The sequence below is a fragment of the Mustela nigripes genome, chromosome 9 (assembly GCF_022355385.1).
Source record: "Mustela nigripes isolate SB6536 chromosome 9, MUSNIG.SB6536, whole genome shotgun sequence".
NCBI classification, from domain to species: Eukaryota; Metazoa; Chordata; class Mammalia; order Carnivora; family Mustelidae; genus Mustela; species Mustela nigripes.
The window spans coordinates 79,803,801-79,829,008 of NC_081565.1; the positions used below are offsets into that span (position 1 = coordinate 79,803,801).

Below are 25,208 nucleotides of genomic sequence, written 5' to 3' on the forward strand. Positions count from 1 at the left end.
TGAGCCCCAACACCTCCCCAATCGTGTTATGCTCCTGTATTCTTCAAGTGTCAGATTAAACAGCACTTCCTCAAAGGAGTCTTCCCTATACCCCCAGATTAGATTATATCCAACTGTCCCAACTTTACTTTCTTTTTCAACTTCATCTGGATCATTCTCTTTTTCTAAATATTCATGGTATAAATCTACTTGGGGTGCAGAAGCCGTAACCCCGTCCTCCATCAAGCTGCATGACATTCCAGGATCCTTGATACAATTCCGTCATGAGGAGTGCACCCTCCTCAAAGCTTAGGGCACCATATTGTCCAACCTAGTGGGCTCAAGTGATCCTCACACAATCCTGGGGCACAGAAGGATATCCTCAAGCCCACCATCTTGCTTTCTGAAAGCCACAAAATTTGTTATGCTTTCACATGAAAGCAAATGTTATAATTTGCTTCTCAGGTACACAGTGATGAAGAGAGGCCTTGGAGTAATGAGAGAAAGTGGCGTAAGGGAAAGAGTACTAGACAAGGAATCAGAAGACCTAGATTCTAGTTCTAGCTCTGACCTTAAGCATCCAGCTCTTACAGCTAAAATACCTTTCCCTTTTCAATTATACAGACCTTTTGCCTACAGGGTTCCCATGAGCACCAAATGAAATACTTCTATTTTACTGCTTGTATAGAGGAGTTTCTGGTTCTTCAATTATGGGGGAAAAAATGATAAAACCACAAAATGCTAGGCAAAGTATGATAATTTTGTCACTGGTCCTTGGAAGCAGTTTTATCCTCCTGATTTTGGACAGAATCTATGAAGAGTAAAGTGATTTTTCATTCCCTGCCATCTGATGGCTGGTAAAGATAGCCCAGTTCTCACCAGGCCAGTTAGAGAAGGTGGTGTTAAAAGTTACATCTGGTTCGTCTTCGAGAGGCAACAGGGCAGTGGCTGGGTATCAGGTACCTCCCTTGCTTTTCCTTGTTCTTCTCTAGCATGAAAACTTTCTCCAGATGAAATAGTTTATATTAAACCTCCTGTGGGTCAGTTTCCTGTTGGCTTATGTCAAGGCTTGAAATAAATGGTGATCTGAATCATTGGTCAGAGAAGTTACCGCCTAAAGGAAGTGGTTTTAGAAGAAACGTAAGTCCCATGTCTCCTCCTTGGTGTTCAAATTACTGAGATGGAAGCTTTTCCCCCCACAATTAGAGATGAAGTTGAAATTTAAATCTTCATATATGTAATACAGTAAAGTTTTGCTACGGTGCTAATGAGTAAGGCTTTTTTTGATAAGAGCACTTGAGGAAGAGGGTATTAGACACATGCCATATAAAAGGAAAAAAGAGAGACAAAGAAAAAAAAAAAAGAACCAAATTCGTCTTCTGATTTTACTCTTTTAGGTTCTGAGACATTAAAATGGATAATTATTTTTAAGTGTACTGTTGTTGTTGTAGTTTTAAATTACCACAGCTGAAATAACTGTGGTGAGAAAAATACAGGAAGAAATAACTCCTGTCTAAACTCAATCCCCACAGTGCTTTCCTGGGTTCTAGAATATTCCTCAGAAACTCGTAGTGACGAGGAGATAGGTTGACCTAATGTTGACATTGTTTCTAACTGCAGACTTATCAATGAATCTCTGAGGGACCAGCTGCTGGTGACCATCCAGAAGACTTTCACGTACACTCGGACCCAAGCCCAGCATCTGTTCATCATCCTCATGGAGTGCATGAAGAAGAAGGAATTGGTATGTCAACAGCGTCCCCCATGAGTGGCAGAGCCCTCTCCATATTCCCTTGGTCCGTCTAAACATTTTCTTGAATCACACGCCAACTGTTCTTCATTTCCAGCCAAGCTCACAACGTTCCTCAGGCTCCATTGGCTCCTGTAGCCTTCTCCCCTCAATAACTAAGACACTACTTTTTGTGCCCGGATTTAATGAAGTGTGCACAGCCAGGCTTCCGCACCCTAGTGAAGCTCACCCCAATGCTTCCGATTACCTCCACCAAATGAGTTGAGGAGAGAAAATAGGTTTCCTCCTGGAAAATGCTTCCCTTCAAGGCTTTCCCTTTGTTTGGGAGTTGGGAATCGCTGATGGGCTTATTGTCAAATATCTTAGTGACACAGGACTGCTATGCTAATATGCTCATCCATGCAGGTAGAAAAGGCAGGGACATGCCGGCGGAATGCTGGAAACTTCCGTAGCTTCTGAAGTGTCCTCCAATAACTACTGAAACATTTCTTACATCTGGTGAAAAGTGTCTTGCAAATGTGGTATCATCACAGAGACCTTCTGTTAGAGTGAACAGAAATAACATGAGCTAACATTTAACGAGCACTTGCTATGTGCCAGGCAGCATGCTAAGTCTTTACATGTATTAACTCCCGCGATCTTTACAACGGGCCCAAGGAGAGAGGCGGGATCATTATCCTCACCTGACAGATGAGGAGATGCAGACAGACTTGATTAGTAAATGAGGAAGCAGGACTCCACACTGCAGTATTTCATCTCTATGGAAAATGTTCTTAGCAGAAATCGCCCCACCAAAGCCCACTCTGAGCGAATCCCCTGCCCACCTCCGCGGGCAGAGCCTATCCTCAGAGGTCTCATGAGTCTGCCTGCTGACAGGGGAAGTTAAAAGAGTAGCTTCTATTAGAGCAGAAGCCTCACTCAGGCTTTGAACCACATCAAGGCCACGTGGGCATCTGGGGACACTGGGGAGGGGACACCTCACCTCCAGAGGAGCACCAGGGCCAGACCCTGACAGGGTCAGCCCCAGGGAAGCAGAGAGGGTTGGGAGGGTCTGGAGTGAGCCACTTTCAGCCAGTTCCCCCACTAGACCCTAAGCTCCTCCAGGCACAGTCTGGAGTCCTCTTGCTCACGATGGTGTCCCTATGCCCAGGACAGTGGCCGGCACACACCAGAGCTCACTGAGACTGCCAGGAAGAGGGGGAGCAGGGGAAGTAGGCAATTTCTGAGTGTAAAAAGCCAAACATTTGGGAAAACTGGCTTTGATTCAAGTAAGCAAGACCCATGTCCAGAAAACATCTGCATGACCTCTGTGAGAACCTTCAGCCCCTTCCAGGTTTGGGGTGGAAATTGCCACCTCTAATCCTTGAGTGTCCAAGGTAGTATGGCCACCTAGTATAGAGAAGCCAGTGCATAGATGGGTTTCACAGCCAGGACCGCTGCTACCCACAAGGAGACTATCAATTCAAACTCTTCCTCTAGCCCCAAACTGGTACGTGAACCCCTGAACCTGCCACACATAGGATGGATTTCTTGCTGACTGCCTGCTAATGGCTTTCCAATGCCAACCATGAGAACTTACCAGAACTCTCCATTTCAGCGGTCCTATAAATTCCCTAGAAAGGCAGTTAGGATTAAAATTCCAGGAACCACTTGGAAGTCGTAAAACCGAATGAAGGTGCATGGCCTCTCCAGATGAGGTATTTTGCAGGACTGTTCCCTGGGATTCTGCCTGACAGTCACAGGTCCCTTCATCATGGTCCCTGCTGAAAAGGTCAAGTGTATTTTAGTGACAGATACTCACTGCAGGATAGATGACATATCCCTCACTGTAGGCTAAGGCGATGCAGTCTTAACAAGAAATACATTGTCCTCATTTCTGTAACTGGGCAGGAATGGAGATCTTTAAAGTCATGTAATTAAAATGATTTTCATTTTTGGAGGGACTGTTTATGTATGTAGACAGTACTAGATGCTCTATAAAGATGTGGACAGGAGGTAGGCCTTGTTTCTCTCCTTTGGAGGGGACCAGAGGAAGGGACTGAGGTGGGAGAGGGAGGTGCACCCAGTCAGGATAAGCCCCCCAGGGGCTGTCTTGCTGCGAAGCCCCAGCAGCTACCCCCCATGCTGCCCAGGATAGCACCTCCCAGGTCCAGAGAGCGTCCGCATGACCTTTGTGAGAACTTTCAGCCCCTTTCAGGTTTGGAGGGAAAGTTGCCATCCCTAAGAAGTAGCTTTCACAGATGAAGTGGTATATGATATTTTGAGGACAGTCTAACCCTTGCTAAGTTCAGTGAAGGAATTTGGTTCCAGAGCTGAGCTGACATCTTTCTCATCCCGGCATTGTCATAACTTCTATAGTGAAGAACTTCACTAGGCAGGTGTAGTAGGCTTGTGAAGCTTGAGCCTCTGGGCCAGGTGGCCTCATGGAAAATACCTCTTCATGGGCCTTTTGTGTTAATGCTTTCTATTCATTTCATATTGTTCTTGGAGAAATTTGCTTTTCCTCTCACGCTCTCACCCACACCCTCCTTGTCTTCCTTGTCCAGACTGTTTCTGTCTCCCCACTAAGCTGGTCTGCCCCAGTCCAGTACCGTCCCGCAATCCATTCTGTATGCCGAAGGGTTGGCAAACATCCGGGGTTTGTGCACCACACAAAGTCTCTGTCACAGTTTCTTTGTTTATGTGCTTCTTTGTTTTTAAACAACACTTCAAAATCTCAAAGCCATTTCCTATTTACTGGCCATCAAGAAACAGGCCGTGGGCCAAAGGGGACCCACGAGCTGTGTGCTTTGCTGCCCGCTACTTCTGACCTCAGCCCAGAACCGATGACGTCACTCCTTCGAATGGAAGGTGTCCTGTGTTGCTTCGATTTCCGGTCTTAAGTTCCACCACTTTTTTATGGACCTTTCATGTTACCTTTCATGTAGTTAACTTTTTATTGCCTGTTTGCCTTCATTCATTCAAACTCAGAGCTCTCTCGTTAGCCGTAACCAATGGGCAGACACATACGTGCCCACAAATGCACATGAGCACACACACTCACACCCGCCCCACGCACACCCCGCGTGCACTGCATTCCTTTATTTGCAACTCTCTCGTGGTGCTCGCCATTGACACCGTAAGTCATTTAGGTATGTCTCTGCCTTCTCACGTGAGCTCCAAAGAGGGGAATCTGTGTCTAATTCATTATTCTGTTTTCCCTGCGCTCACTCACCCCTTATCCGTCAGTCGCACAGTGCATACGCAGCAGACACTCGATACATCTTTATTTAATGGATGAGTGAATGAATTCAGAGGGATATACGTTAGCAAGGAGAGGTACGTATTTAATATCCATAAATTGCCTTAAAATCTCCGCTAATGCAGCATTACCTCTCCGTAGGGAGTCATAGATGTGGTTTATGGACTCTGGTTTGGCTCCGGGCCATCTGCTTCAGTGATGGGCGCTATGCCTGTGCTGTGGTTAGGAGGGGCAAACTCTAGAAGCAGACAAACCTGGGTTCCAACTCTGGCTTCATCATTCAAGGGACTTAACTCCATGAAGCTCCAGGACTGTCTACTTTAAAGATTTTATTTTTTATTATTTATTTGACAAAGATCACAAATAGGCAGAGGCAAGCAGAGAGAGAGAGAGACCCAGGAAGCAGGCTCCTCGCTAAGCAGAGGACCGTGGGATCATGAGCTGAGCTGAAGGCACAGGCTTAACCCACTGAGCCCCCCAGGCTCCCCTGGACTGTCCACTTTAAAAGTGATAATAATACCCATGTGTTCTAGGATCGACCACACTTCCTCCTCTTGGAACAGATATACTTGATTCTTTAAACACACACACACAGACACACATGCACAATGAGACAAAAATTATAATAGACCAAATGATCAAGACTGTCACGAGGGTCTCACGTGCCCTCCATCCATGTCCTGCCATAGGCGAGGCCGAGCCGAATCCAGACGTCACTCATACAGCTTCCTGTCCTTGCTGGACAGTCCCAGGCTCCAGCACTGGTAAATGTCCCCTAGATACGTGGGAGGGCAACAGAGGAGGGTTGTCTGTGCCTTACCAGTGAGACTCCGGGTGGAGATCTGTGTCTTCATGACGGTGTAGCTAAAGCGCATGCTGATATCCCATCACACCCTCTGCCCCATGCGGGAAACTGAGGGATGACTTCCTGCCCATCTTTCCACAGATTCATAACATATCAAGCAAACATGACTTCTGAACAAAGAGGTTTCTTCTCTTTTTGCCAACGGCCTCTTATATCCAAGGAAGGACCACAAAGTCCTTGCTTGGAAATTTGATGCTTGTCAGACTCTTAATACCACGAGCCGGTGGCTGAGTGGTACTGGGCAGGTTAGGGTCTCAGTGTCGTGTAGGAGGTGCTCCTGGAGACCCCGGGTACTCTATGGGCCTGAGAGAACTCAGCACTTCCGCATGGGTAAAGAATGTTGGCTCAGTGGGTGGCTGGTAGGAAGTGCTGGATGACTTTTCGCTGTAATTACATTTATTCTGCAGGTAACTATAGATACTAACCCAAGTGTAAGCACAGATGTCTACTCTTGTCCTTGTGTTTTCATAGTCCTCACTAAAATTGTCAGTGAGGCACAATTTGAGGTGGGAGACTTGTCATCCCACTTCAAGTTCCAGCTCCCCGCTTTGCTCATCTTAATGGACGGAGAATACAGACAAGAGGAATCATAGATGGAACCTCCGAATGGCCTCCCCATTAAACACCAATGCCCAGACAAGCACAGTGAAGGTAGAAATGCTTCAAGCTGCAAAGGAAGGGGCTTTTTAGGCCAAATGGCTAAAAGTCATAGAGTCATGTAACAAGTTTAAAAAACAGTTATTGGGGCACCTGAGTGGCTCAGCCTTTCAACTCAGATCATGATCTCAGGGTCCTGGGATCGAGCCCTGCATCGGGCTCTCTGCTCAGCAGTGAGCTTGCTTCCCCCTCTCTCTCTGCCTGCCACGCTGCCTACTTGTGATCTCTCTGTCAAATAAATAAGTAAAATCTTTAAAAATAATAAAAATTAAAAAAATCGTTTCCTCCAACACAGAGTTTGAGGAGAAATAGAAATGCTCTTTGAGACAGATGCTGGATTATACCTAACTCCTTTTAAATTCATTTAAATGTCATCTTAACATAACTTAAATCTAAATATTTTAAATGAGATTGTAGGAAAAGGATGCAGAAGTAATGCTCCCTTAAAAATGTTCTCCATATCGTGTTCTCAACACACAGTGGGGTGCAGGTTCATTTCTAAAGGTTCTGAAACTCTTTTAGATGATCAGAATATCCCGTTCTAGGAATAAGGATAATGCAGGTTTTGGAATCTGTTTGCTGGGCTCCAAATCCCAGATTTGCCATTTAATGCATGGCACTTGGCAAACTATTGAACCACTAGATGCCTTTGTTTTTTTCCTCCAGATAATAATAATTGCATTTATAAGAGTAATTATAAGAATTGAATAAGTTAATAGATGAAGATAACATAATACGTACTCAGTAGATACGTTCATTGTAAGAATGATGATGACAGTGGTGATGGTGTCTGTATAATGCTTCATATTTAACAAAGATCATCTTCATGTCTTCTTATTTGATATTATAGTGATCCTTGTCAAAGTCACTGTTAGTATCTCCACATCATAGCAACTACAGTACTTAAACCAAGAGCATCTTTGCCAAGGACTGAGCACTTCCCACCGTATGTTAGTTGATTCCATATTCTAAACATCAGGTATGACCAAGGTAAAAATGCCCTTGAAGAAGGAACCCATTTTCTCTCTCATATCTGGAATAATCTGAACAAATATTTACGAGACTTCAAAATTCCGGATACGAGAATACTTTTATTTTAAGAGGCATGTATTAATTCTCATATAGATGACAAATAATGACAACAAAGCACAAAACCATGAATAGTAAGTTTAAATAAACACAACGTTTAAAGGGGGATCAGTTTGAAAAAAACGATCTGATTGTTGTGCTGGGATATAGAAATGGCGAAACAGTGAAGACTGTACAAGAAAGACTTGTTAGGTGGGAACATGCTGCCTTTGGAACTAAGTTTTAGTTCCTTAATGTAGCGCTCAGGGCCCTTTCTGGTCTGGACTTGGTCTACCTTTCCAGCCAGTATTGGTCTACCAATACTTTTACACTTGCGTCTAATTTTCCTTGAGGAAGAAGACCATGCCTTATACATCTTTCTGTATCTTGTGCAAATTCTTGAATCCTCTCTCCAAATGTTAAAAGCATTTGTTTCTAGAGGCACTGGGATGGATTCTCTACCCCTACCCTACAGTAAATTTCCAAATAAGAATGTTACTATTCGCAAAAAGGAATACATGGACTACTGTTTTCCCTGAATTCAATAGAGTAAGAATTCTTAGCCTCATGTCTAAGAACAGCAGTAAGACTTTAGTAAGTTCTGTGAATCCCCTGAAAATGTGTGCAGAATTTTGTATGTATGAGCACATTATGGGAAGAATGCATTCAATTCTCAGATTACCCAGGGATGAATCACTCCAGAGAGTTAAGAACCCCTGTAGTAGATGACTTTCCCTGGCAACAATTAAGTTTGGATCACAGGAACCATAAACACCACCTCACATTCCAATAGACCTAGTCCCTCAGAGACACCCCATCTGGATGAACATTTAACCTCTGAGCAATTTTAAATGTGTGCACCTCCACATTTCTCATTAACAGTTTTTGTAGATATAATCTCTTCCATGATAAACAGTCAATCATACACTTCAGGAAGCCAGCTGCTTGTAAATGGGCTGTGATCCAGAGATCTATTTACAGCTCAGAACCCACTGTCTCATAAAGCAATGTAAATAATACAGCAAAATTCTAGTTTGCTGTAATGAGACTGAGAACAGGAAACCAAGAAATGTACTTGCAAAGAAGAGAAAGATTGACCCTGGATGGGGCGGGATTGACCCTAGACAAAATTGTTAACCTATTAACAATTTAGAACCTGTTCCCTCTTTCTCTGCGACATTGCTCACAAAGCCCCTCGCCCACCCTACCCACCACAAAACCTCTTTGTACTCCTGAATCGGATTTGCCCATCTCATTCCTCCAGCTTTGCCCATCTTCCAACGGGTACAATGCCATGACCTCACTGCTTATGGGCTTACCTGGGAATCTGGAGGCCAGGATTATTTGAATTCATGTTCATGGATGTGGGACTGAGAGCCCTTTGGCCTCTGTAACTGACTTAAGCTTACATCCTCCTGATGGAGGATGCATATGGAGCCGAAGGAATTATTTTTTTCTAAGATTTTATTTATTTATTTGAGAGAGAGAGAGCAAGAGCAGGGGGAGAGCAAGAACAGGGAGAGAGAGAGAGAGAGAGAGAGCAAGAGCAGGGGGAGCCCAACACGGGTCTTGATCCCAGGACCCTGGGATCATGACCTGAGCCAAAGGCAGACATTTAACCAATTGAGCCCCCCAGGTGCCCCAGAACTGAAGGAATTATTGATTAGGGGACTCTAAGACAGTATAACAAGTGAAGGGAAAAATACAGGGGGGAGGTTTTGAAGGGCTGAGCTGTCACATAGATTGTCCAGTCTTATTTGGAAAACTCATGTCAACTCTCATCTTCACATTGTCTCCACGCGGCTTCATCCAGCATTTCCTTCATGGCCAAAAGCAAGGAGAAGAAGCATAACAGACACTGGCTTACCCTTTCTCTGTTTTAAATTTATCTGAGGTCTCTAACCCTTCCCAGGAAACTTCATTTCAACAAAGACTGTAAAACTACAGTTTGAAAATTACAGCTCCAGAGGACACGGGTGGTTCCCGACGTATTTTCTTCCATCGCTTTGATCCCGCAGAATGTATTCAAACCTGTATGTTCTGTTGTGCTTTGGACAGTGTTTGCAGGAGGGTTGAGGGGAAATTAAATAGGAAGGAGCTGGAGAGGCCATTGATGAGCGTGGGTCATTTGTAAACCAGGTGTCCAAAAGCCAGATACTTTCTGCTCTCTCGTCCATGCTAATCAAGGTGTATATGTACCTCCTGTCATTTAAACTCATTCACCCACATTTCCATCTGTATTAGTATTTATGCTTCTTCTTATTACATGTGATTCCCAGTAAATGGATACATTCATCAAATCCCAAGTTTTCAGCCCAGGGCCATTAGCCTGATGCTGATCACGTGTCACCCAATAGACCATCCGCCCAATTTATTTTCTGCCTTCAGCAAACCCAAGCCTTGACCAGAGAAAATTACCCTAATGGAGAAGGACAGACACACACTGCATAAAGATGATCACTGTCATATCATCTCTCTTATTTATCTTTGCTATTTATCTGCTTTACTTGGCTGTTTTCTCCCTCAAAGAGAATTTAAATGTCCTGTCTGTCAATCTCCTGCTTTATTTTAAATCTGATTTGCTTTTTTCTCTCTTTCTCATCTGGGCTCTCTTTCTCTCTCTTGTGTTTTCTTTATTTTCCTGCCCAGTATCATCGTTTGTGATCTGCCGTGGCCAGAGCTCAGTCTCCCTCTGGAGCCGGTCTGTCTTGTTCATTTCCATAATGACGGGACTCACACTTACCTCCCCCTATTCTTTGTGGACCATGGCATTGGCCTCTGGTGGCCACACCATTGTAGTTTTCTCCTTCTTCTCTGGCTCCTCCTCCTTCTCTGGCTCCTCCTCCTCCCTCTTTTTAATTCATAGAAACATAGACACAAAATCACAGAAACATAGATGTTCAGGGTATTAAAAAAAAAAAAAAACCACACACAGCAGTGGTTTCAACATGGGCTGTGTGTTAGAATCACCTCGGGAGCTTTAGAAATGACGGACGCCTGGATCCTACCCCTGGAAGCTCGTGTCATTGGCCTGGGATGTGGCCTAAGACTGTAAGATATGGAATGCTCTCCAGGTGGGACTTTCATGGAAGAAAATTCTTGGTTCCGCCACGTTACCACTTATACACTCTATTTCCTTCTTTGCCTTTGAGCCTAAAGAGGTTCTGGTGTAACTCGTCACAAGGATAGGCTTAAGTTTTCTAAAAAACAAACTAAGGTTTCACCTGTATGATACTCCTCATTTTCCAAAGATGCCACCAAATGAAGCAGAACAGGCCTGGTGGGGGGCCAGAACAGAGGAAAAGTATAATTAGGTGAAATTGACCACAATCAAGTTGATTTTACATTCACTTCTTTCTCAACGTACAGTTGGGTTATGTCCTGATAAACCCATCACACAGTGAAAATATCATTAAGTCAAAAATCTATTTAGTACAGCTAACCTACTAAACATCATCGCTTTACGGAGCCTACCAGAACAGGTGCTTAGAACCTGGTAGTCTACAGTTAGATAAAGTCATTGAACACAAAGGCTGTTTTATAGTAAAGTGTTGGATATCTCATGTAATTTCTGGAATACTCTAATGAACATGAAAACATGTCTATATGCATACAGAATGGTTATCAGCGTATCCATTGTTGACGCTTGTGACTACAGGGCTGACCAGGAGCTGCGGCTACCACTGCCCAGCATCATGAGAAGATGTCCTAACACATACCATTAGCCCGGAACGATCCAAATTCAAAATCTGAAGTCCAGTTTCTACAGAATGTCAATCACTTTCACACCAGAATAAAGCTGAAAGATCGTAAACTGAACCATCAGAAGTTGGGAACCATCTGTACTGTGATCACATTCTTCTCCAAGCACTTGGCCAAGACTTCTAACAAGTGGTCAGAAGGACTGTGGGGGCTTCACACCACTCCAAGGGCTCTGCACGTGCCCATGATGAGCCATTCAATGATCGAGGACAGAAAGAAGGGAGCAGAGGAGGGACAGACTCATCGAGAGGAGGAAAGGAAAGGCAGGAACTGGAAGAGGAGGAGTAAATTAATCCCTAGCTTACAGGTTGCTTTGTAATTTCATCTTCCTCACAATATTAAGAGACAGAGAATATCCTCCCTATTTTTACTGACTTGAGATCACTCAGCTAGTAAGTGACATGAGTGGGCCTCCTGCTACCTCCTGCTCACTGCTGTCATCCATTCAAAGACAACAGTCCTGCTTCTTCTTGAGAAAACACCAAGTGTCACATGACACCGATGTTGTGGGTGGGCCTGGGGGGTCCCAGGGACCATGGAAAGACACAGTGGCTTCTTTGTCTCCAAAGACAAGGAGTGGATCCCCATCACCAAGCTGGGCCTCCTGGTCCAGGACATGAAGATGAAGTACCCGGAGGAGATGTGTTTCTCCTCCCTGCCCATCAAGGAATCTGGGATCGTTGACTTTCCCTGGGGGCAACCCTCAAGGATGAGGTTATGCTGGTGCAAAAGCAGACCTATGCTGGCCAGTGGACCAAGTTCAAGGCATTTGTTGCCATCAGAGATGACAATGGACACGGCTGTCTGGGTGTTAAGTAGTCCAAAGAGGTCGCCACTGCCATCCATGGGGCCATGATCCCTGACAAGCTTTCCAAAGACCTGTGTGGTGAGGCTACTTGGGGAACAAGATCGGCAAGCCCCACATTGTCCCATGCATGGTGACCGGCCACCGTGCCTCTGTGCTGGGGCGCCTCACTCCCGACCCTAGGGGCACTGGCACTGCCTCAGCTCCTGTACCTACGAAGCTATTGATGGTGGCCAGTACAGACAACAGCTCCCCCTTAGCCAGGGACTGCACTGCCACCCTGGGCAACTTCGCCAAAGCCACTTTTGATGTCTTTCCGGAGTCTTACAGCTGGCTCCCCCTGACTCTGGAAACAGACTGCATTCACCGAGTTTCCCAATCAGGGATTCCTTGACCATCTCGTAACAAGCCACACCAGAGTCTGCGTGGAGAGGACCCAGGCTCCTGCTGTGGCCACCACATGCTTTATACAAGAAAAACAAAGTGAATTAAAGCCTACCAAAAAACCCTAAAATAAACAGAAAAACAAAGATAACAACCATCCATCCAGCGAGAAAATCAAGTTTCTTTGCTGCTGGCCGCCGGCCTCATTCCAGGTGGGGGAAACGCACTTTCTGCCCAGAGGAGAGGGAGCTTGCCCCCTCTCAGCCTCAGGGGGAGGCAGACTGACTTGGGGCCCAAGAAGTGAAGATGGAGTTTTCCTGGCAGCATGCTCACCTCCACCGGGCGCTGGGTCAGGGGAGAAACACAACTTCTTTCAGTAATTTCCAGCAGCTTCTGCAGGAATGTCAACCCCAAGGCTGAGTCCTTTCATCAGGCTTCTCCGCATGGAGAGAGCCACAGGGCTTCTGCCACGGAGCCAGCAGTTCTCCTGCAGAACAACAGAATGCTCACACAAGCTCACCATTCTGTCATCTACCAACACTAACCGACAGTCGGATGCCAGTGATTCGAATGGCGGCAGATGACCTCGCTTCAACAAAGAAGCATCATCTTGTTTCCAAACCCGTAGAGGACAGGCTGATAACCAGAGGGAGAAATCCCATCACAAAGCAGCATTTTCAGGGGGCAGGGGCAATAGTAGACTCTCAGGAGTAGTTTTCCTTGGGAATGACCGCCAACACCTACCTGTGTGTCTCTTTCCTTACTCTGGCCCTGGTCTCTCATCTCAGCTACTTTGGGTTTCTTGGGTCTCAGACGTTGGCTTGTTCCCTTCTTTCTGCCTGTGACTCCTTCCCTCCCATCTTCACATGACTGGCTCTTGTCATTTTTCATTCTCAGCTTGAATCTCCCCTCCTCCAGGAAGCCTTCCCTGACCACCCTACATAAAGCTGCTCCCCCATTCACACCACTGTTTGTTTTGTGATGGCAGTTGCCACACGGTGCACTTCTCTCATTGATTCATGTTTGCATGTGTTTTTGTCTCTCTGCACTCTTAGCCTCAGTGAAGGCATGTTCTAGTCCAGCATGCCACATGTCTCTAGAAACAAAGCAGATGCTCAATTTAAAAATAAATTTACATGTCAATAAATTGATAAATGAAGCCCAGGTCTGCCACATCTGATGCTGTATTTCTCCCCCAGCCCTTTTTTTTTTTTTTTCAACTACTATTTAGGGAGGACTCTATTTCAGACCCTATGCTAGGCACTTTGCACCTATATTTCATTTATAACTCAAAATAACACTATGTGATAGGTGTTATTTCTCCAGTTTCACAGATGAAGAAACTAAGGCTTGAGAAATTAGGTTTCTTGCCTCAGCCAATATCATAACTGAAACGGCCAGGATTCAAGCACAGATGAATCTAATTCCAAAGCTTTTCCTTTTCTCACTCTGTGACACTTCGTCTGCCGGCAGTGCGGGGGGTGGGGGGGAGAGACAGCGTATCAGGGAGGATGAGTAACTTTCCAAAGACTTGGACAACAATGCTTTTCATTTATCTTTCTTCCTCTCCTCGTATGTGTTCATTCTTTCCCCCTAGGCTCCCCTTTCACATTGCCAAAAACATGCACATTCCCTGGCAGGAAACACAGAAGTCATTCCTGCCAGAGAGAGCACTTTCTGGAAACAGTGAAGTCAGGAAGTCACTTTGAACGGCGAGTTCCTTTTCCATGGCTCTCTGGAACTCTCCGCTCTTAACACCCATGTTTCCAGCGCCTCGATGCCGCATCCTCAGTGCTTGTACCTCCAGAGAGATGCCCCTGCCGTGACAGAATGCTCTGGAATAGGGCTCAGTACCCAGATAACACACCTGCTTGCGTCCCAAGGTCAGGACTCATGAGAGCCAACTTGCAGGTTCCTTTATGGACCAAAATGGGGCTAGGACCATGAAGGAGAGGGTCTCATCCTGACACCAGTAGGGCCCTTGTGTGGCTTTAAATGCCCGTGTTCCAGCTCTGCCTAAGACAAAATGTTTTCTCGACAACCCGATTTCTAACCAGACCTCTGCCATCTGCCATCTGGGAGCTGTAATCTCTGTCTTCCTCTTTCATTGGTCGTCCGACATCCCCCATCCTCACTGCAGCTGTTTTAGCTGCTTGTGTGGGTCAGTGTTGTCCCTCGGCCAGACGAGCAGTACTTCATAGCTTTCTCAGCCCCGGGAGGGGAAGCCAGAGCGCTCAGAGAGGAGAATTTTCCAAACCTTCTTACAACATGCCAGCAGACTCCCAGATGCCCTGGGCGCATGGGCACACAGAGGGCCCGGAAGCAGAGCAGATGCCGGGCACAGCACACACTGTCCACACATCAGCATGAGCAATATGCAGAAAGCTCACTGCGGGAAAAAACAGGCAGGAAATGCATCTTTTTTTTTTTTTTTTTTTTTGAAGCCAAGCCATCACACATGCCAATAAATGATAAGCATTGAACAGGAGTCTAGACTATATTCCCAGAATGCTCATGGCACCCATGGGGTGGTCTTTAGTGGGAACACTCATTCACATTCCATTCAGGATCCCCCTCTAAATCACCCGGAGCAAGCTAGCGTCTGCGTGTTACGTGCGGTACTCTTCTGTTCCACAAACTATGTGTGCAGTCTTTCATTCATTTCTTGAACACCTGTTACATGCCCAGCGGTATTTACGGGGCCGGGGTTACGGCAGTACCGATCCTCAGACAACCTACACACCGGTGGGGGAGAGATAGTAAAGAAATACCAAATACATGGAAACGGAGGAGGGAACAGGCTTGTGCTCATATATCAAGTACCACCAGGATTAAAGATCGGCCACCAGATTTAGCAAGATAAGATTTTGCTGTTGACCTTGAGGAGTGCAGTTTCAGTGGTGGTGTAGAAAAAATCCGAATAGAAACAAGTAAAAATAAGATGTTTGGGGGAAATTCTGTGATTTAAAAAAATGGGGAGGCTGCAGGAGGACAGAGACCAAGGGATGAAATCACAATAACTCTCGTCTATAAAAAAAATTCCGTGACCTTAAATATTTACCCTCTTCAGTTTTGGAAGACTCAGGACAGAGATTTTGGTAACTATCTTCATTCTCTTCTAAACCAGAGAGAAATGGCTTTGAAATACTTTTGGCCTAGGGGCCCCTGAGAAATTAAATTCAAATAATAATGTTTTTATTTTTTAAAGATTTTATTTATTTGATAGAAGTCACAAGTAGGCAGAGAGGCAGGCAGAGAGGGGGGGGGGGGAAGCAGGCTCCCTGCTGAGCAGAGAGCCCGATGCGGGGCTCCATCCCAGGAACCAGAGATCATGACCTGAGCTGAAGGCAGAGGCTTAACCCACTGAGCCACCCAGGCATCCCCAAATAATAATATTTAAAAGCTGCCATTTATTGGGTGCTTATGAGATACTTGGAAATTATACGTATTCCTTCCCTCCATCTCTCTCTCTCTCTCCCTCTTTCCTTTAAATCGAAAACCACCTTAACAACTAGGTATTATTGTCCTTTCTCCTCTTTAAAGCTGAGAGAGATTAAATAATTTGCCCAAGGGACAGGGAGGGTTCAAAAGCAGCCTCAAGGTTTGAATCCAGACGTTTCTGAATAAGCATCTTGAGTACTTTCCACTTCTCTCATCTAATATAAGAAGGACTGGCTTCTAACTCTCCAGCCAAAAAATCTCACCTTCTAATGATTTGATGAGATGGAAGACGCAATCTGAATGACCTCTGGGTCCCAGCCAGCTTTGCCTGTCTTGGGTTTTATGATTCATTTACATGATCTGAGTCTTCTCCCATACTTAAGGTTAATGTCACAGCTCTCAGGGAACAATATGAACGTAGCTTTGATCCAGTTCATTTTTTCCATTGTAAAAGCAATACACACTGATTAAAAATATGTTTATTATCAATTTAGAGACTACCACAAAATGAAAGGAAGAAAAATACTGACCCCGACCCCACAAGCACAGTGACTTTTGTTAAATTTCCCTCTGGTTTTTTCCGCAATATGTAAGTTACTAGATTTGTTTTAAACATCATCATAATCATGTATATATTTGTACAACAAGATTGCTCATTTAACATTAAAACGCTTTCATTGTTTCATGTATTTCATATGCATACGTTTTAAGGTGGGCTTTTTCTTTATTTAACAGTGGGATTCCCCCACTAAAAACATTAGGTTGAGTTTTAAACTCAGGAACTGACATGGATCCCACACCTAAGCCCTCCTGCCCGTACTTATAGAAAAGTGTAGGTGTCTGGTTAGAACGATACCAGAGTCAGTGCTACTTCTCTTCTTCCGCCATGATTCTCAAACCTGCTTTCTGTAAGAATTAACTTTATGGTCCTCCTATGATCAATGTGATGAGTTATCAATGTTATGACTCTATTGAAACACTTTAAAATACATAGCATTTAGGAGCAGGCCAACCCTCCGTCACCTTAACCAAGCCTTCCTAACCATTAAAATTGCACATGAATGCAATTTATGAGCACATACTGAAAACTGCACAATATTCCATGCCTTGAACAAAGGGCAATTGTTAAATATGATAATGAAGAAATGGCCCTTACTAGCAGACCCGTTTTACTCGTGAAGTTTACGTAATTAATTTTAATTCATTGAATGATTTGCCAAGTTGGAGAGTGTCATGGATTTTTAGACCTTGTGGGATTTGACCTTAGTCAAACCTCCTTTGTCCCCTGCATATGCGGTCCGTGTGGAGGAGCCACAGGATAAGAAGAAATTGTGTGATGAAAACAGTAGGAAGACCTAGTCTGGACTTGACATCTGTGATAAATACAGTCTTTCACTGATGTATTCCTGCCAGTCTTACCTTGACTGAATTTGTATTCTCCACAAATGTGACTCTGAAGTTGGTCCTGGAGAAAATCTCATTGTAAGTTTCCTGTTTGCTGAGTATAATACAACCAGCAAGGCTCCCTCCTTACCAGTCCTTGACTAACCTTGGGCTAACAATGACCTATTATGGAATAGTCAGGGCTCAGTGCTACTCTTCACGCTCAACAAAGGCTATGTCACGGACAGTGGTAGAAACCAACTAGAACCACTGTGCCTCTCATGCCTCCTCTCACATGCTCTGTTTCTCTTTCAGTCTTTCTGTTTTCATTGAATTGTTTACAAGCAGAGTTACCAATAAAATCTATGTCTCATCAGAAGTGGTTCATTTAGTTAAACTCCACTGAAATTGAACTACTGATGAACAGTATTTTTTTCTTTTCTGGACAGTTCTCTAAAACAAACGAACAGACAAAACCACCCATATCTTCTTAACTGCTTCGTCTCTCACCATTTTTTTTTAATACTTTTTCTATGCAGTTGGAAGCAAGAAATAGAGCCCTCAAGTTTGGTGGAGGCAAAATACTAGGAAATGTAAGGGGAAAAAAATCTTTCTTAGGAGGGGCCATACTCACTAGGCAAAGCCTAATTTTAAGCAGTTTATAGCCCGCACAACTAGCATTTATTCTGTGTAGGAGGACACTTGCAAAAGAGAGCAACTACTTGGGGAATGAAGGATTTACAGTAGCAGCAGCTGGAACAACTGGCCTTCAGCCTGTCCAAACATTCTCCCGAATTTATAACAGAAAATTGCCGCATCAGAATGAGCCCCCAGAGAGGGAAAACAACCAGTTGACAAGCTGTTCTGCTCTCTGTGAAGGCTGATGGGGTCTCTCTCCTTCTGGATTCCCAAAGCTTTCAAAGTTAGGCCAAGTAATTAAGCCCCCAGGGGAAATTACCTGGGACAGATCATTTCATCATTCTGGAATTATTTTTAAAAAATCATAGAGACAGAATAGTTAGTTATTCTTATGTTTATTTGCTACATTGGCCCACTCATCTAGGATATGGGTCACTCCCTAGGAAGTTAAAGGACACCACAGCAAGAGAAAGAAACTGTAGGGATCATCAAGATTAAATCTCCCTGTTCAAGGTGCTGGTGAGGAAATCAGGGCTTTAAATAATGACAATAATAGCAACAGCATTTACTGAACACTTACATTTTCCAGGTGGCTTGGTTTTTTGAGCCCATCTACTCAAGCTAGTTCAGTTTCTCCAAGAATATGTCATGGTCTTTCCTAACCAGGTTATGCATATTAATTCATTTTTCTCACAACAACCTATGCAGGCAAACTTCTTATTTAAATTTCATTTAATTAACATATAGTGCATTATTCATTTCAGAGGTAGAATTTAGTGATTCATAATGTTGTTAATGTCATCGTCTGTAAAACAGATGATGTGCTCAAGGCAACAGAGCCCACTAAGTGGCCTAAAATATTATATGGTTATCTTTTATTATATTATCTATAACATGATAAAGTATAATGTTATAACAAATATATGTTATATAATAATAACTATTCTGTATTGAGACTTACAAAAATCCATTTCTCTAAAAGTTTCTGTGCATCAAATTTTTTAGTTAAGAGTGTTGCAATCCATCCGTCACACATTGGTGAGGCCAGTCAGAAAAAAATAATATGCCATATCCCACATAATAAGGATCCTCTGATTTCACTAAATATTGACTTGAAACACCAACCCTACATCTGGAGAAGGTGTTCAGAAAATACCTACTAAATCAAAATCTGAATGTCACTTAGAGTTAACACAGTGGATTATATGGGTCAGGAAACCATAGTTTCAGTACTAAAATCTAGACTGGATGGCCTTGGAACTACCAACTGGGTGGAACATTTGAAATAGGGACGATTCTGGAAAATTCCATGTGTATAGTTAGTGTATGTGTTTGATGTGTGTATCTAATGCGTATATTAGTTGTATGTCAGTGTAAACAGTGGAATGCCATTTTTTTAACTTCTTTGGATTGACATCTACTCAAATATTTGCAAAAGTTGAAAACCTGTTCCTTTAAAAAACTGTCGGTAAAACCCAACAAAGATTTGAGCTGGAGTGAAAGCATGAGCATCCAAAGTTCTTTCACAAGTCAGCACGAGTAAGTTACGAGTGATAAAAATGAAGTCTTCCCCCTGGATTCCATCCCAGTTCCAGAAATATCTCCTTTCCTCTTGCGTCTCAGAAAGTAGAGGATCCATCACTATGAAAAAGGTGTATTTAGTATGCTTGTTTTTCAGAAAGCTCTTACAATACCCTTTTGCTTTAAGGGACTTTCGAGTTCTTTCCCTCAGCCTTTGCTGCATTGGCCTGGGTGGTTCTGTCATTGCTGAGTGTGTTCAATGAAGCAATGCTTGAAAGCAATCGAAACCTTGAGTTGATTGGACCTCTAACCGCAGCCGTCCTACTTGAAATTACAAGCTGGACTCTTTGAAATGAAACATGTCATACCCAGCAAAGCTGTTGACTGCCTGTCAGATCTGGGAATTCTTAGAGGAATTGAACTAGCCTGACAGATGGACTCAAAAAACCCAGCCACTGGGGAAATGTTCACAAACCCCCTCCTTTCTTCTCAGTATCAGGGCTGGTGAGTGTGGGCTGTCTTCCTCTTTTGTTCCTAGTGACATGATGGTCATGCTTTAGGTGGCTTTTTTTTTTTTTTCTTTTTAATGTATGCTACATACCCAATGGGGAGCCCAACACAGGGCTTGAACTCACGACCTGAGACCAAGTCCTGAGTTGATATCAAGAGTTGGGCACTTAACTGATGGAGCCTAGGTGGTCTTTAAAAAAAAAAAAAATTGTTGAGTAATACTTGATAAGATACTGTCTTGAGTAAGTAAAGGATTTGTCACTGACATGATATTTCTTCTTTTGGGAAAAAAAAATCTTCCCATGGCCTAATTTATTTTAGGGATGGCCTGCCTCACTTCTGTTAGGTCTCAGGCTCATGAAGTTTTGATGATCATGAACTTGGCCTTACCTGCCCTTTCAGACTGACAGCATAATTATGAAGAGCCATAACAGTGTCATGCTCTCAGAATCTACTACCTATTAAAAACTAGGTTTTTCTTTTCTAAATGGTAAAGAAAAATAAAACCTGGTTTCCTTTCAAGGAATTAGAATTGTCCATTTTACCTAACATAAATCCACTACTTTTCTTTGTGGTCAGAATTTCAGGGACCTGCTCAATGGTACCTAATTTTATGATTTTCCCCCTGGCTAAATTAAGTTTCACTCAGCTCTTAATAGAGTCTATGATTTCTTGTTTTGTACCAGTATGGCCAGAAAAAAAAAAAACAAAACAAAACAACCTCAGCTACATTCTTCTTATCTTACGAAAACTATATTCTTTTAACTAATAACATTGCAGTTTTTAAGGTTCTAAACTTGGAACTGAGCTTCACCTAATCAATATAGTTCCTATTCCACAGAAACAAATATTTCTGTGGCATCACAGTGTCACCAAAATTCAGTCAAGTGCCGATGAAGTTGTATGAACTCATTATCCAAAACATGAGAGAAAGAGCGAGTGATCCTAAAGGCAGGCATCATACAGAAACATAAACAGATGCAGATAATAGAGATATATTCCTAGGCATGCGTCAATATGTGTGAATATATTATATATAATATCTCTGTGTGTATATCTAACATCAACTAGCCTCTACATAGGTCACTGTGGACGCGACTGTGTGCTGGTGCTTTAAAGGTTCCTAGTTAATATCTTAACTAAAGGCTCCTAGAAAATATGTGTATATATGTGTACATATTTATTATTGATCATTAGTTATTATTTACATTATTAATGTATTTATATGGAATACAGTGCATTAAATATGATTAATATGTATATGCACATATGAACTGGGAGCCTTTAAATTTATGTATATATCTATTGTATATATCGCACAGTGCCTTAGCATTTTTGGGAGGAAGGAAAGAAAAAAGGGAGGAGGAATGAAGAGGGAAAGAGAGGAGGAGCCTGAAAATAAGCAAAAGAAATGCAGGGTTTGAGAGGGACTCAGCATCTCACTGTTCCTTGCATGTTCCCATGCATCTATGCATACATGCTTTCAAGCTATGTGATGTTTTTGCTGCAATGGGCTGATAAGGAAGTGGTTAAAAAGCAGAGAAGGATCTCTCATTCCGGTCCAGAAGTGAACAGCCTAGTGGCAGACTCAAAGACAGGTACTGGACAGAAAATAATTACATTCTACTTCGTACCACTGTTACCTCAATTAAATGCAGTAGCTTTATAATTGCTAGCTAAAAATATGCACCTTTTCGTGCCATCCTCCCGTGCCTATTTTTGGGAGCTTGACTCTCTTCGGCAGCTTGCTTTATTCCATGTTAGTTCTCCTGCTGGGCCTCTAGGGAATTCTGTATTCAAAGAAAGCAAAGCCCAAAGGAGCTGCTGATCAATGACAGATAGACTCTGACCAATCAGCAGGTGCTCTTGCCAAAGCAGTAGAGAGGAAGTTCAAGGCTGGCGGGTAACCATGCCTCCTTCTTTGTAATCGGGTTCTTCCTACCCTCTCTGCTGGGTTGGTGGCTTTCCAGGAAATAAGAGACGAATTCTGACCTTTAGAGAATGAAGGAAGACAGGCCAGCCACCATGATTCTTTCTTTCTGCTGGGCTTTTCTTTTCCTCCAAGCGCATTGAGTAGATGACCACACTGCACCCAATAGGGCAAATGCGGCTCCTGTGACAGGGCAGCTGGTCAGGGGGGTCTGAAGGCCATCAGGCCTCTGGTCCCACCTGCAAGGCGGTGCTGCCCCACCCCTTCTTCCGGCAGGTGTTTCTTTGCATGGAAGCAGTGGCCATGGGCATCATCGATGAAACACTACTTCTGTCCTCTGTGTGGCTACCATTCCTTCTTCTGTCCTTCCACAGAATCCTGGAAATTCTAAGGAGCCATCAGGCAGAATGAGTGGGGAGGTCTCTAACCAGGTCGTATCAGAGAGCACAGCTGGGAATGCCAGCGCTGTGACTTTGAGTTAGTTCCTGGACTTCTTCAAGCCTCAGGTATCCCTACGGGAACACATGACATTGAGGGTCATGGGGGAGGTTCCACGAGAGCCGTAGAGGCACGCCTGCCCCGCAGAGCTGCTTTCTCATCACGAAGGGCTCACTTCTCTTCCCACCTTAGACAGAGGTGCTGACTTCCCTCAGCAGCCGCTCCCCTTGAGAATCTAGAAATGTTCAAGATCCTTCCTCCCTAAGCAGATAGTAGCAGGAGGAGCTGAAATAAAATTAATTGGAAAATTTGCCTGCTAAAAAAAAAATGACAATATCTAATTTATCGAAAGATCTCATACAGAAACGTCAACTGTTCTGAACCAGGAAATAAGAAAAGGGGAAAAAAACAAAAGACTTATCTGAATGTCAGCATCGATATCAGGCAGTCTGTGCATGAAATCCCACGTGGGCTTAGGCACAAAGTGTCGCAGAAACCAGCACCCTCCGGCGCCGGGTCGGCCTGGTTGTCCTGCTCTTTGCAGCCAGAAAGCAGATTGGCGTAATGAATGAGCACTGTCAGAAGAGTTCATCAGACCGAGTGTCCAGGATCTATAAATAGCAGATTCAGGATCTCTACATGTGAGAAGCCTGGGCCATTGAGATAAGGCCAAACAGACCTACCTTTCTTGTCCATGAGGACACCACTAAATCATGCCAGAAGGGGAAAAAAATGAATTTTCATTGTATTTCATGTTGTCTGAGAAGACAAATGTGTCCGTTCCAGTGCAGAAAAGTTTCTACCCAAGAGAAGTAACGTGTTTATACTTGGCATGAAGGTTTAATCCATCCTTAACTAGAAAGTCCTCTTCAGCAGAACACTTCATTCTTTATGTCTGTGATAGGGTAGACATCATTCTGTAGCTGGACAGCCGGCGTGACAGGGGAATGTGAGAAAACGCTGGCGTTTGATTGATGCGGTGATTACAAAGTCAAACATTGTTCTGAGCGTTCTTTGTGGGAAAGGCAATGCTGGTTAAAATGTACATTCTGCCTTCCAAGAGAAACACGCCCAGATTAGTACCGAGTTGCCTTCTGGGACAGTGGTTGGCATATTTAATATGGCCCCGCCACGTGACTCATGAAACCACTGTGTGTGTGTGTGCACGTGTGTGCATGTGCGCGTGTGTGTGCGCGCATGCACACGTATCTTCCTATTGCTGTGATAGGCCAGTGGGTCTGTGTATAACCTCCCTCCAGTTCTGCAGAGCAAAAGAGACAAGATGAGGAAGATGAGAGATTCTGCTGTCTTAATCTTGGGTTCTCCACATTTACACACACATTGACACACATTGCTCTGGGGCGGTTATACCCTTAAAAGCTATTGGCAGCCTCTAAGGTTTGCGAGATTGAGAGGCTCTCTCCAGAGCCTCCCCAGGGCTGTGCTCTAGCTCCAGGGAGAGAAGCTCTAACAAAGAGCTCATTATTTTTTGCTCACCAGCACCAAGGTTTGGAGCGCATGTGGGCAGCAGAAACTCGAATAGTTTTGGTTTCACTGCAGGACAGAGCGCTGTCCGAACCACCACCCCCTGCCTGGCAGGGTCTGCCGTGGGCCTCCACTCAGCTTTTGAGTAAAGAAGGATAGATATGATGGATAAACTCCTCACCTGCCCCCAGTCATCCTGGCTTCTGTCTCTCCTAAGAGCAGCCCACGCTGTCATTGCCAAGGCTGAAAATCTAAGTCACCTCGGTTTCCACCCTGACTCTTGACCCCTGAAGGTCACCCGCCTCGTGATTCTCCTTGATCCCCCTCGTGCGTGTCTCCCCCACCCTACAGCCACCCACTAGCCGAGGCCATTGTTACCCATTTCACGCCTGCTGCCACAGCTCTGAAGCTGGTCCCCAACGCCACTCCCCATGCTGAGATTAATTTGTGCCTCAGAGCGTTTGACTGCAGCAAAACAGCTTCGAGAGGCTGCGGGGTGCAGCCTCTAGAGCTGCACGGACCTGAGACCCAGTCTTGACCGTCACGTTCCAGCTAAGCACTCTGGGTAACGGTTTAATCTCTGAGCCTCATAGGATTGAGAATTAACAAGGTAACAGGTGTAAGATGCATGGCACCAGGCCCTGTGTGAACCGAACTCTGTCCAAATTCCTTAAGCCTTGAAATCATTCGTAGCTTGGCCTCAACCTTCCCTTCTAGGCTTGCTTCGTGAGTCACCTTCCCTCCTTCCAGGGCTCCAGCCAAACTGAGTATTTGTGTATAACATTTTCATGTTTACTTTGCTCTTATTTTCTCTTACCATTTTCTTCTTCCTGATCCTCCCAGCACCCCACTTCCCATTTGAAATTCAAACTAGCCCACGAGGTTCAGCCCAAATCCTGGCCTCCTCCATGAAATCTTCTTGGGTCATACCAGCTAGAAATGGCCTTGGTCTCCTTAGCCCTTATGTTCTGAGCCTCGTTGGGATTTTCTCGTGGCCTTCCTCATAGCATCCTCATTCTGAGCATCTCTGGATCTCTCTTTCCCCCCAGATGCTTTCCCATTGGACATATGTACCCACGATCTGGAACATATGACATGAAATCATAAACCAACTGTAAGGGAGACAGGGAGAAATGAATTGCTCTATTCGGGACAAAAATTATCCCTTCTAAGCAGTCATGCTCTAAGAAGTTAATAGTTCTGACATCCAGGCCTGCAATTTCGGGGGGAGCAGGAGGTGGCCAGACCCTCCCTTGCCCCCAATTTATTATGCTAAGAGTTTTGACCCTGGGATAGTTTGCAGCTATGGCTTGTGCATGAGCCACGAGGAGAATGAACTCAACCGTTCAA

At 44.2% G+C, this 25,208-nt stretch overlaps 1 protein-coding gene and 1 pseudogene across 10 annotated transcripts in view; both read left to right on the forward strand.

Moving 5' to 3' along the window:
* Positions 1 to 25,208, forward strand: part of TRPM3 (transient receptor potential cation channel subfamily M member 3) — a 487,173-nt gene that overhangs the window by 323,451 nt on the left and 138,514 nt on the right. For all 10 annotated transcript variants that reach the window (XM_059411872.1, XM_059411874.1, XM_059411873.1 and 7 more), the window contains one exon: positions 1,600 to 1,723. In XM_059411872.1, coding sequence (XP_059267855.1) covers positions 1,600 to 1,723 — 124 coding nt within the window. The remainder of the gene's footprint in view (positions 1 to 1,599; positions 1,724 to 25,208) is intronic.
* Positions 11,924 to 12,647, forward strand: LOC132025178 (small ribosomal subunit protein uS5-like; annotated as a pseudogene).